The sequence below is a fragment of the Eutrigla gurnardus genome, assembly GCF_963514095.1.
Source record: "Eutrigla gurnardus genome assembly, chromosome: 9".
In the NCBI taxonomy this organism is placed as follows: domain Eukaryota; kingdom Metazoa; phylum Chordata; class Actinopteri; order Perciformes; family Triglidae; genus Eutrigla; species Eutrigla gurnardus.
This window is the reverse complement of record NC_139923.1, coordinates 28,029,515-28,041,893: the sequence shown is the minus strand read 5'-3', so window position 1 is coordinate 28,041,893 and position 12,379 is coordinate 28,029,515. Positions and strand designations below refer to the sequence as shown.

The 12,379-nt window shown below is 42.0% G+C and overlaps 1 protein-coding gene across 1 annotated transcript; it reads left to right on the top strand.

The window, feature by feature from the left end:
- Nucleotides 1–1,711: 1,711 nt before the first annotated feature.
- pskh1 (protein serine kinase H1) lies at nucleotides 1,712–11,358 on the top strand. The gene is made up of 4 exons (XM_084016596.1): nucleotides 1,712–1,996; nucleotides 2,577–3,257; nucleotides 4,117–5,028; nucleotides 8,139–11,358. The coding sequence occupies exons 2-4, from the start codon at nucleotides 3,189–3,191 to the stop codon at nucleotides 8,454–8,456; spliced, it is 1,299 nt and encodes a 432-aa protein (XP_083872722.1). The 5' UTR covers nucleotides 1,712–1,996; nucleotides 2,577–3,188; the 3' UTR covers nucleotides 8,457–11,358.
- Nucleotides 11,359–12,379: the final 1,021 nt, after the last annotated feature.

Here is a 12,379-nt window from a genome sequence, read left to right as displayed (position 1 = left end):
GTCATGGTCGGAGTCCCGCCGGAGTCCATGCCACGTATTCTTTATTACACTACGGAGGTGAAACTGAATGCCACTTGTAGTGTTTTTAGTTTTTTTTTACAAGAGACATGAGTGTTGGGATGTAAAGGAGCAGCCAGCCCAATAAAATGACCCCCTCTTTAAAGAGTGACTTTTATGTGTAGAGCACCACCGTGTGGCCATGTAGTGTAACTGACTGAAAACGCTGCTATGTGCTGGAGGGACTCCAACTGAGATGGGGTTTTTTTTGTGCAAATACATGTTTTTAAATAGATCCAAAAATGCAGATTTCGACCACATGGAATTGAACCAATTGTTAGAAAATGAAAACACGTGTGTGTGTGTGTGCGTGTGTGTGTGTGTGTGTGTGTGTGTGTGTGTGTGTGTGTTTGTGTTTGAACACGGTTGAGTCCCGTATGTAGAATGTGTTTCGGTGGCTTTACTGTGTACGGGAATTATGAGAAACTGATCCATCTGCTTGTCTGTTGTGAATTATCTGGCTTAGTTGATCCCCCCCCCCCCCCACCAGAAGAAAGGGCCCGTGGACCACCAGGGGTCCCACACAGTGTCCCAGTGGGACTCCACCACATAAAGGAATCACAAAATGAACTATAATTTTCACGTTATTATAGTTCCACGCATTGATATTTTTTGCTCTGCTCATGTTTTTCATCATATCAAATGAGGGCCAGAAACTAGTATTTACTTGAAGTATCTGAGACCCAGACTTACTTTCACACAGACAGACAGCAGAAGTCAGCAGTTTGTCAGAGGGACTTTTCTGGTTCTCTGTATCCAGGAAGTGACGGTTCAGGACTTAACAGGGTCGAACAAGCCAGGGAGGTCTTGCTGTCTCTCTACAAAAGAAAGCTGGGTGGAAGAGGAGCTCCATCAGGCGAACCAGAGATAGAAGTATATACAGGAAGTGAGAGGATTGGGCTTTCAAATGAAGAGCACATAAAGTGAGTGGGGGGGAACAAATCTATGCATCACGTGTTATCAGCACAATCCCAAGGCGGCAACCTCCGGTTCTCAGAGGTGAAGCCAAATTTGAAGTGCCGTAAATATATCTGCTGGTCAAGGTCTTGGTTGAAAAAAGAAGTCTGATTCTATAGAAGTCTATGAGAAAATGATCCTACTTCTCACTGGATTTATTTTCTCAGTAAACATTGTAAACATGAGTTTATGGTCTCAATCTCTAGTTTCAAGTCTTCTTCAATCCAGCATGATGTTCATTTAGTACATTATGGTCCATTTAGAGTCCACCAGACCAGAAAGCAGAAGTTTATGGTCTCAATCTCTAGTTTCAAGTCTTTTTAAAAGCAGCAGTAAAAGTACAATAGTCACAAAAAAATAGAGTAAAATAAAATGAAATAATTTGAAAATAAAATAAATAAATAAAATAACACTAAAGTGAGTGCATAAATTGTTATACTTTCAGTACTTTTAATTTGAAGTATGTTCTATCCTCAATTTGATTTAAGTTTTACCAACAGAAAAAGAGTAAAAGTGACAGAAACTTATATTATTTGTGACATTTAAGTAACTTATTTTTTTTGTCTTGACTGAATTTCACTTTACAAAGAACTCCCCAAACTAATATTTTATTTTGAAAATGTAGAACCGGAACTTATGTGTTGCATTGTGGGTCACTTCTCTGGGAAGGTCGGTCCAACTGGGAAAAAAAACACCGTCCAGAAAAAAGTCATCGACGGGACAACTTTTTTTGCGTGGTGTTTTATTTTTTAATACAAAACAATCACATTGATCTTTCCTAAAAAAAAATAAAAAAAACACGTGACGCGTTGACGCGGGAATGTCGCTAACGGGCGAAGTGACGGACTCGGGGGAGAAGTTGGGAAAGTTGAAAATGGAGAGCCCAGCTGAGTGAGAGTGGGGTGAGGAGGCTGGATTTGGCAAAGCCCCGCTGCTAGCTGCTAGTTAGCATGCTAACTGTCCCGGGATAAGTAATGATAAGGTGAGCTCGTAACTTTTAACACTATTTGTGACGTTTCTGTTTTTTTAAGAGACCGCCATGTTGTTCCTCCATTGTTGGCGAAAAGATAACGGTCGAGTTTTTTGGGGGGGCTAAAGAAAAACATTGCTAGAGCAAGGCCTGGCCATTTTGTTTAAAGTTGTAACTTCAGTTTAACATGCTTATATGTGTTTTAAATGTTACGTCATGTCTTCGCAGTGCTTTTGATTGTGTTGTTATAAATCAAAACTAAGTTGATTTTTTTTTTTTGTAATGACAACTCTCTAACAATATAATCAAACACTCCAACATTTGGTACCCGGATATAAGGGACCATCTGTGTCAGTGCAGCTATTTATTTTTTTCTTCCAATGGCAAAGCTTTCTCTCTGTTGTTTTTTGGCCGTTTTCATAAAAACATGTCTGGATAGCTGTAATCATATTTCTTTGGAAGTTTTACAATATGGCCTCATCACTCAACTTCTATTTAAAAAACATTGTCTTCATGTTGCTTTCCAGGCCTTATTGAAATCCTCCTGCACATAATTTCATGCTCATTTTTATTTGTATGTTGTGTATTTCAGAGCCTCCTGCTGCTTCCCTCCAGCCTGTGATCGTCCAGGGGAGCTGCTTTCGCCTGGGCAAGACCGCCGACGTTGCAGCCCCCCCAACACCCCCCCAGTAACCCTGATGGATCGGATCTGATGGTCCTGAATTTTTCCTGCATTTGTCCTAAAGGCAACCGCACTTAAACCCCTTGCCCCCGATCAATCCGTGCTTGCTGTGCTCGTCATATTTCATTCATCATATTTCGCCATCCGAGATGGGGCCCTGGTAGGCTCTTCCAGGGGCTCGAGGTACCCCCCCTCCCCTCTCCTCCACCCGCCTGCCCCGGCCTATTAAAGAACACCGTAACCAAAAGAACAACCGGTATAAACTCGCCGATGGAGCCGAGAGGCACGACGTGCTCGCCCAGATTACGTGCATGACTTTTTTAAAATCTGGATTTAAGTGGATGCATCAGGGTCCGTTCTGCTGATGCCGGCTCCCCCGGCACTTGGAGTGGGTGTTGTCGGCCTTATTCATGAGTCCTGGTACGGCCTGGATGTTGGATGTGTTGAACCGGCTGTTGGGGTGATGAGGCAGGGCTCCTGGTGGCCGGCGTGGCGAGCTGGGCAGCGGCCCACGGTGATGTGATGGGGTGCAGGAACAGTAAGGTCCTCCCTGAGCCTCCGGGGGACGTCCAGTTGGACCTGGTCAAAAAGGTCAGTGGGACACCGAGGGACCGGATGTGATATGTTACCGCCACAGATACGGTTGCTATTGGTAACGGCTGTGTACACTACCGCTACCAGTGTCAGTGTTGATGATATTAAACCTACTGGGGTTATCTACTGCAGGTTTATTTTCTATTTACACATTAAGATGTATTGTTTTGTCCCAAAAAAAAGTCAATAATTGGCTTATTTTTTTATTTAAAAAATGAAGGAATTCATTCAAATATCAACACTGTTGATGATGGATTTTCTGTCGATCAATGGAACAATCTTGTTAAAGTCCAAGTGTTGTGTGTGCGTGTCGTCCACACTGGATATAGTTGAAATTGATAAGTCAATCCACAGACATAATTGGATAATTGATTATCATGCCTTAGTTGATATTAACCTGAATATATTTGTGTTCCCGATCGGCTGGACAGACAAAAAAATACATTTGAACATGTCGAGTTGGCCTTGGGGGAATTGTGACAGGCATTTCTTTTTCTCAATTAATCAAATTATTAACAGATTGTTTGTTATTTGCAGCCTTATTACATACAAACACGCTTTAATGAGGAATTAATCTATTAAGGAATATTTCACCCTGAAAGGTTACCTGCCATTTATCAACTTAGATTGTTTTGGTGTGAGTTGCCGAGTGTTGGTGATGTCATTGTTTAGTATGAATAAATGTATGTGATCTGTAGTAAGATTATTAGTTTATATAGAAATAATGACTCCCACCCAAATATCGATCAGCCTCAACAATAGTACGGCTTTACTAATCATGCAGTATACGATACTTGTATGACAGTTAATATCTATATCTGTACTGCATGATGAACTGTGTTAATGTGTCTTTCAGGTTGATCCTCCCCCTCAGACAGATATCTATAAGCACTTCATACGAGGGGATGGCACAAGGAGCAAGGTGGGCGTGGCCAGTGGAGGGGGAGGTGACAAGGCCGGCTCCACCTCCCTATATCAGGCCCAAGCTGCCACCCCCGTCGCTTTCCCCCCGCCCCCTCGGGACCCGTCCGATCTGTCGGACCCCCAGCGCAAGAAGGTGGCGAAGTACCGAGCCAAGTTCGACCCCCGTGTCACGGCCAAGTACGACATCAAAGCTCTGATTGGTCGCGGGAGTTTCAGCCGGGTGGTTCGCGTGGAGCACAAGAGCACGCGGCAGCCGTACGCCATCAAGATGATCGAGACCCGGTACCGGGAGGGCAGGGAGGTGTGCGAGTCGGAGCTGTGCGTCCTGCGCCGCGTCCGCCACACCAATATAATCCAGCTGATGGAGGTGTTCGAGACGGCGGAGCGCGTCTACATGGTGATGGAGCTGGCCACCGGAGGGGAGCTCTTCGACCGGATCATCGCCCGCGGCTCCTTCACGGAGCGGGACGCCACGCGGGTGCTGCAGATGGTGCTGGACGGCGTCAAGTACCTCCACACTCTGGGGATCACCCACCGGGACCTGAAGCCGGAGAACCTGCTCTACTACCACCCCGGGGCCGACTCCAAGATCATCATCACGGACTTCGGCTTGGCCAGCAGCAGGAAGAAGGGGGACGAGTGTCTGATGAAGACCACCTGCGGCACGCCGGAGTACATCGCCCCTGAGATCCTGGTGAGGAAGCCCTATACGAACGCCGTGGACATGTGGGCGCTGGGCGTGATCTCGTACATCCTGCTGAGCGGCACCATGCCCTTCGAGGACGACAACCGCATGAGGCTCTACCGGCAGATCCTCAAGGGGAAGTACAGCTTCTCTGGAGAGGTGAGGAGTTTCATTTTTCTGGCCAAAATCATTGCGGAATATCCGATAATCAACTAAATATACTTATTTCTGTTTTGTGTTTTCCTTCAAGTTTTGTCAAAACATTTTTATTGCATCCCAGATTAGCCAACCTTCACAATTTTGTACCTTTTTTTTTTCCGGTACGTTAGGGAAAACAAACTTTCTTCTTTTTTTGTGTATTTATTTCGAAGAATATTTGACATTTGCTTGTTGGCCAATTTAACTGTTAAAACACTTAAATACTGGCTTATTGTAAAAAAACAAAAACGCAACAAAATACATTTTCTATGAGGTTTGAAAAATACTTGAGAACAAGGTTATGTTTTGGTGATGTGTAATGTGCGTGACCTGCCACCAGGGGGATATAAATAGCTCAGAAGAGGGATCTTTTCAATACCGTTGTTGTTTTGGTATGCTAAAGGTCATTAACGACACATTATTTAATACATCACACTACCACCAATGCCGATGTAACACGTCATGTTGTCCTTGACCTTTGCAGCGTTTTACCACAAACAAAAGTTCAGTATAAACGGTACGATTGTGGCATATTGAGGGGTCTTTTCTTTTAAGGTGGCACGTTTCCACACACTAAACCTAACATATCTACCTCCATCTTACCTTTTCCGGACTCCCGTATATTTGTCCTCTCTAAATCAACATGCCCTCCCCTCTTAAGTGTGCACAATAATTTATGCTCCATCTGCGTATCCAGTGGGAAGAATTGCTGAGTCGCCCATTCCTTTGTTTCAACCACGTGGGATGTTTATGTTGCCACAGAGCTTTAGAGAAAGGGGACCCTCGGTAAAATGTTTGCCCCACATGCAGCAAAACTCTAGACGAGCTGGCGGTTCAATCACGTCGGGTTTCTTGGAAGGCGTCCAGATTGGAGCGTCTCAAGTGTCTTGGCGAAGGTCATGCAGGCGTTTTAATAATTGAAATCACTTCAAGGGGTCTTGGTTTTAGCTGAGGTCTGCTGGATCAGCGTATACTAGGTGTGGGAAGCCTTTTTACTGGTATTATGCATTCTTATGGTGATAGAGTGGTTATTGAGTAAATAGTGTGGTCTTATTTGTCACATGAAATAAGGAGGATTTCTCATGAAACGGAACAATATTTATTCTCTGTCAGCATGAGCACAGACAAGGACAGAAAAAATCCAAGTCCAAGCAACTGGGACACGCAGTAATCCTGAAAATACTATATATATATATATATTTGCAGATTATTCCAACTTTATGGATGATATTGATTATAGCAGCTTTTAAGGGTTCCTATGTGGAGTTTTCGTGGCAGAGAGACCTGCAACCCCGTCGTCCCGTCCAGGGGGTAAAATGAGCGGTGGAGTTGGTAGATCTGTGTGTGTGTATATACACACACACACACACACACACACACAGCAGTGTGATTTACCTGCTGTGTGAAGAGAGGGGTTAGTCTCCGATGGGAGACTGAAAACACAGCTGGTTGCCAAGCAGGACATTGTGTACAAACTGTGTGTGCGTGTGCGTGTGTGTGTGTGTGTGTGTGCGTGTGCGTGTGTGTGTGTGTGTGTGTGCGTGTGCGTGTGTGTGTGTGTGTGTGAGAGATATTCCCAAATCTTGTCTAAGTAGGGGGTAGAGCTTGACTCACTGCCAGTCACACTCGTACGAGTCGTACTAAATAGAGCCTGTGTCTCCAGGAAAGAGAGTCCACAGTAGGACGTTTGCTTTAAAATACATTTTTATGTTGCTTTAATTTGGAAACATCTGTTGTCAAACTAATCATGTGCAAACCATCAAGCAGCAATCGAATAAGCTACGCCATACGCCCATTATTTAGTCTGACAATATCAAAAGGCAGAGAAGACTATTTTATTTGAATAAACAATCAGTTCAGAGCTAAAAGTGGTCCTCTGCTGCCCCCTTGTGCCCAACCGACAAAACTACTGATGCAAAACAAACTACATTCTTACAGTTATTGAAAGACTCCCTTCACTGGGAAAAAAAAGTTGTTTTTCTCTGTTGTAACTTCTATTGAATGTTTGAGCTCCGCTGTGCAGAGCGACTTCGACTCTAGAAGGAAGTTTGTTTTTCACCTTCGTGTCCTGAAGCTTCTCTAAACTTCAACATGTGTTTTTGTGACGCCGCCGCAACGGGTTTGGAAGCCAGCCAGTCGCGGTCCAGTATACAGCTTACACAAGTGCGATGTTGAAACTAAACCGCTAGTTGCACAAACACTGAGAATTTAAACTTCTGAAATGAACATTATTTTACATTTGATTGTTTTTCAATGAAGGAGTAGTGTGAATTAAATGGCCTTATTTAACACAAATTCAAAGCTATTTATTTTCATACAACTTCTATATCTGGAGGGGGATCTTTAAAATATCCAGGAACTATTGAGAAGTGAAGATCGTATTATCGTCGTTGTGCCGCCTCACTTAGAAAATCGCTGTTTCATCCTATTTAGAGAACTGGTGGTGTTCATGTAGATCAGCATCTATCATGGTTTGTACTTGTTGTGGAAGTCCCAGTTACTCTGCTGCACATCGGCTGGTTTACCACCACATGTGTCTCTATGAACCCAAAATAAGCTATTTGGCTGTGATTTAATTGCAATAAACAGATAAAAAGATGCCACAATAACTAAATTATGGTGCAGATTTGTTTAAAGTCTGAAGTCATGTTTTGTTAGGTCTTTCTGCAAGACGTAACCTAGACATAAATACAGCAGAGACCTTTTCTCCGTGTCTAATTCAGATGAAAAATATATATATATATTTACATTTTTTTTATATTTCAACCTGTGAACACAGTATTTAATGTTCAGCGCACTCGGTTTACTAATCCCAGTCTTCTTTTTTTAACTTTTTAATAAAAATAAAAAAAAACAACAACAGAGCATTCCCTGACATTGAATCTGAGAAAATAAATAAATAAATAAAATAAAAAGATTAACGAAGATTAAAAAAAAAAAACTAGAAATGAAAATAATGATATGATAAAATAGAGTAAATTACAATAAGAAGTGCTACATATATACATACATACTTATATACTACTTATATACGTGTAAATAAAAGTGATAATCTTGCCCCCCCCCTCCAGCCGTGGCCCAGCGTGTCCAACCTGGCCAAGGACTTCGTGGAGCGGATCCTGACGGTGGACCCCAGCGAGCGGCTCACGGCCGGCCAGGCCCTCAAGCACCCGTGGGTGGTGAGCATGGCCGCCTCCTCCTCCATGAAGAACCTGCAGCGCTGCATTTCCCAGAACCTGCTGAAGCGGGCGTCGTCCCGCTGCCACAGCACCAAGTCGGCCCAGTCCACGCGCTCCAGCCGCTCCACCAAGTCCAACAAGGCCCGGCGGGTCCGCGAGAAGGAGCTGCGTGAGCTGAACCGCCGCTACCAGCAGCAGTACAACGGCTGAAACGTCGTCATGACTACCACCATTCGATGTTGCTGCCGGCGTTCGGGGCTACAAATCCCCAAATAATAGGACAAAGACGTAATGACGTAACTCTGAACTCCTGATGTCATCTTTACATCCATCCTCTTCTTCCTTTCTTTTTGTTCCTTTTTCCATCCCCCGTGTCTCTACGTATTTATTTATTATTGTTGATTATTAGTCTCCACTCAAAAACGGTCACTGGATAATGACCTTCTGCGAGGATCTGTTGAACAGAGTTCTGGGTACTGAAGTTTCTACGAAGAGAGGGATTCTTTTAGAAGAAGGGGAGGAGGGAGGAAACGAATCCCCCTCACTCATTCCTGACTGAAAAACAAATTGCTGTGAATTTATTGTGTTGTGTGCAGACCTTGTCTGAGGATGTGCAACAAAACCACATGAAGGCGTTTTTTTCTGTTTTTTTTTGCATTCTAAGCTTATCTAATCTTGCCATTATTGCTCCGTTGATCTTAAAGCTGTCGAAAGATTGTGAAGCTGTTAAAGTGTGTTGGACAGAAAGGCCACAACCCTGAAGAACATTACTCTAATAATTCACTTTTATAAGAGTGTGTGTGTGTGTGTGTGTGTGTGTGTGTGTGTGTGTGTGTGTGTGTGTGTGTGTGTGTGTGTGTGTGTGTGTGTGTGTGTGTGTGTGTGTGTGTGTGTGTGTGTGTGTGTGTGTGTGTGTGTGAATACATGACCCATTTACACTTGAGGAGTAAAAGAAGATTCTGAGCCGCCACTGTTTAATATTTATGTAAACTGGGACTAAATTACCAAAAATAATACCCAAAATGATAATTTTAGCCTGGATAGCATAATTAAATGATATGATCATCTTCTTCTTCTGTGTTTAAAGATACATGAAATAAAACAAAGTGATAGTTACATTTATTAAGGATTTGGCTGTTAAGTTTAAGATATTGTTTGCCTGGTACGGAGACTTCCCGTTTCTGGACACAAAAAGATCCTAATTTTTAATAGTGCGAGTTAATTTAGTGAATGACTACATTGAACTCCGTTTATAACAGTGAAAAAGTGAATTAATGGATTTGCCTTCTTTCGCCTCAAACCAACATTTGTGACTCGGTGGGTTTTATTTCTCTCCGACTTACAACAATGTATCCTGCAATGTATCGGCCGTTGCCGTGACAACAAATTAATTGTCATTCTATCTTCGGGGGTTGACTGATGTGGCTGTTTCAGGGCAGATTATTATTATTAATCTAGGAGGCCGATAACTGATGTTTGAAACTGATATTTGTCTGCATTTTTAAAAAAAAATCTAAAGGTGTTGAAATTCAGAACACTCTAAATAATAACTCTGAACACCATCTTTCAACGAGACCTGAACACAAAACGTGCAGGGAGCAGCTTAACTATGAACAAACTAATAAATACACACAATAGTTACCTGAAGTTATAAAGTAAAATAAAAGATGGACACAGGTAGACGTGGACGCTCGTGGAACAGACTAACAGTTAGTTTTCAGTTTCAGGCTTAATGACCAAAATGAAGGAAACCAGGAAACCAAACACACGGCAAACATTTTCTAAATGTGACATTATTTAGAAAATGTTAGAAAAAGGCGACACTTTGTCTGCAAGTGCACTTAAACCCGAGTAAACTCCACAGGCTTGCTCTGCTCGTTGAGTAAATCCACTACGTTGATATTGAAAGAAGCTACTGCGTTACTTCGAGGTTTTTAATGTAGGAGCAATAATCTGAAATGAGACGTTTATTGAAACGTTGTCACATGGTTTCAATGTTATAGTACATTTTCCAGACTTTTTAGACGGTTCAAGAAAAATGTAAAAGTCTTTACAACATCCTCAACTTGGTGGAAATAATGTGATGTTTGATAATCGAATATTTCCCAAAAATAGCACAACTTTTCTGAAAAGTAGCTGAGAATTATTAGCCTTTTTTGTTTTTTTGCTCCTTTTATCTGGCGAAGCACTTAATCTATACATTTAAATTTAATTTTGCTTTTAAATGGCCTTTTTTATGTGTGTATTTGTCCCTTCAGAACCCTCCCACAGTAAACCAGTTACTCGTGTGGTCTTTTCTTTTTTATAAGAGTATTTTTGCTGTGATCTATCCCACACTTATAAAGCGTGTTGCTGTTGTGAACTTTTGTTGTTTTTTTTTAACACATACTGGAAACCTAACCGAGCCATGTCAGCTGACCTCAGTTTTTTCCTTTCTGTTTGTCTTTTTGTCCTTTTGCTTGTTCCAGGATCATCTTTCAGTTTTCCTCGATGCGACTTCAAATCTTATATATAATATATATATACTTTAGTCCCGCTGCTGTTATCTGCCCTGATGTCTCGGATATTTGTGGGACTAAATTGTTTATAATAAAAAATAAAGACTGTAAACTGCCATCGGGGCACTCCAAACATTTTCAGCATTCCTCCACCCAAAATGTGTCTTTAAAAAAAAAGAAAAATCAAACACATTTTTTTGGTATCACTTAAGATGTCCACTTTCTGCGACACACCCCCGTACGATGATTTTGTTCTGGCTAGTTCATCGGTTGCTCCGAGAGCGTTAGCGCCTACGTGAAATAAAACACGTTCTAATAGCGACAAACTGGACAACCATGTCGAGCGAATGACCGAATCCATTCCTGCAGAACGTCAGCACATTTGTAAAGCGTTTCCTTTTCATTGTTTTTTTTTTTTTTTATATATCTGTGTGATTTTATATCAATGCTGTCGTCCTAAATGAAGTAGCCAACTCATCACTGTTACCTGAAAACAGTTGTTTTTGTGTTGTTATTGTGTCTAAATGAATGATAACACTTTTGATTCTTCTACCATTAACTTTTTTTTTTTTTTAACGGTGAGTTGTATGTGCCAATAAAACACTCAAACCTGATTTGCTAGATCGTGATTGGATGATATCACTTGTTTGTGATTGGGGATTTGTAAGTAAGTTAAGATTCGGGGGTTAAACACGACATTTTTAACGCAATACGTAAAAGTATTTTTACGTTTTGGCAACAACGTTTTTGGGAGGGAGGGGCAGCAAAGAAGAGATGGATTAAGAAAGTTTCACTGCCACCTACTGGCCTCGCATGCACACTACAGCGTTATTTGGATTTGGAAGTTTTACCATTGTCGTGTCTAAACGTAGCCTCAGTTTTTTCCCGCAGGAGATGGAGGAGACCAAAACGGAGATAAAGGGTAAGTGAGTATTGGACACATGTCTTGCCTTAAAATAAATGATGAATGTTGCTCTGACTCAAATAGATAAGTACACAGGCAACTGTTGGGTGTGTTCGCCATAGCAACATGCCTGTGTGCCAAATTTTTCCAAAGTTGGCAAAAAAAAATAACATAAATACGCAGCTTTGAAATTCATTGGTGCATAGACAAAGACCTTCCTGACCGCCACACGCAAGCTTGTCTCCTGAATTATTTTTTGGAGACACGTTGCATGGATTTCTCACAGCTGATGAAAACACCCAAACTACATAGTCCATTTGCCTTTTATTGTAATTAAATCACTGGAGACAATAGTGCAACGCTTTTGTAAACACCTACTGTCGTGGTTTTAATCCAAAATAAATTAAGAGTGGCCGTGTATAAACATGAATTGGTATTTGTTATTTTAACATTACAGTGATTGAAAAAACCGCGCCCTCTGCTGGCCAAAAAGCAGCGTGACCGGGGGGGAAGGGGGGTTGCCAGGTTTGATACTAAGCTTCAAAACGCCACGATCAAATGAGTCTTTGAGAGGTGAAGTAATCGTGATGGGGTTGCGGAGTTATAGTTAACGTTTTTAAGAAAACATGGGGGGAATATTAGCCAACTATTTTGCCATGTATATGATCCGAAACGCACCGATGCGCTAACTGCGCTCCGCTGCGTTGGGAGGACACGGCGATGAAACCTGG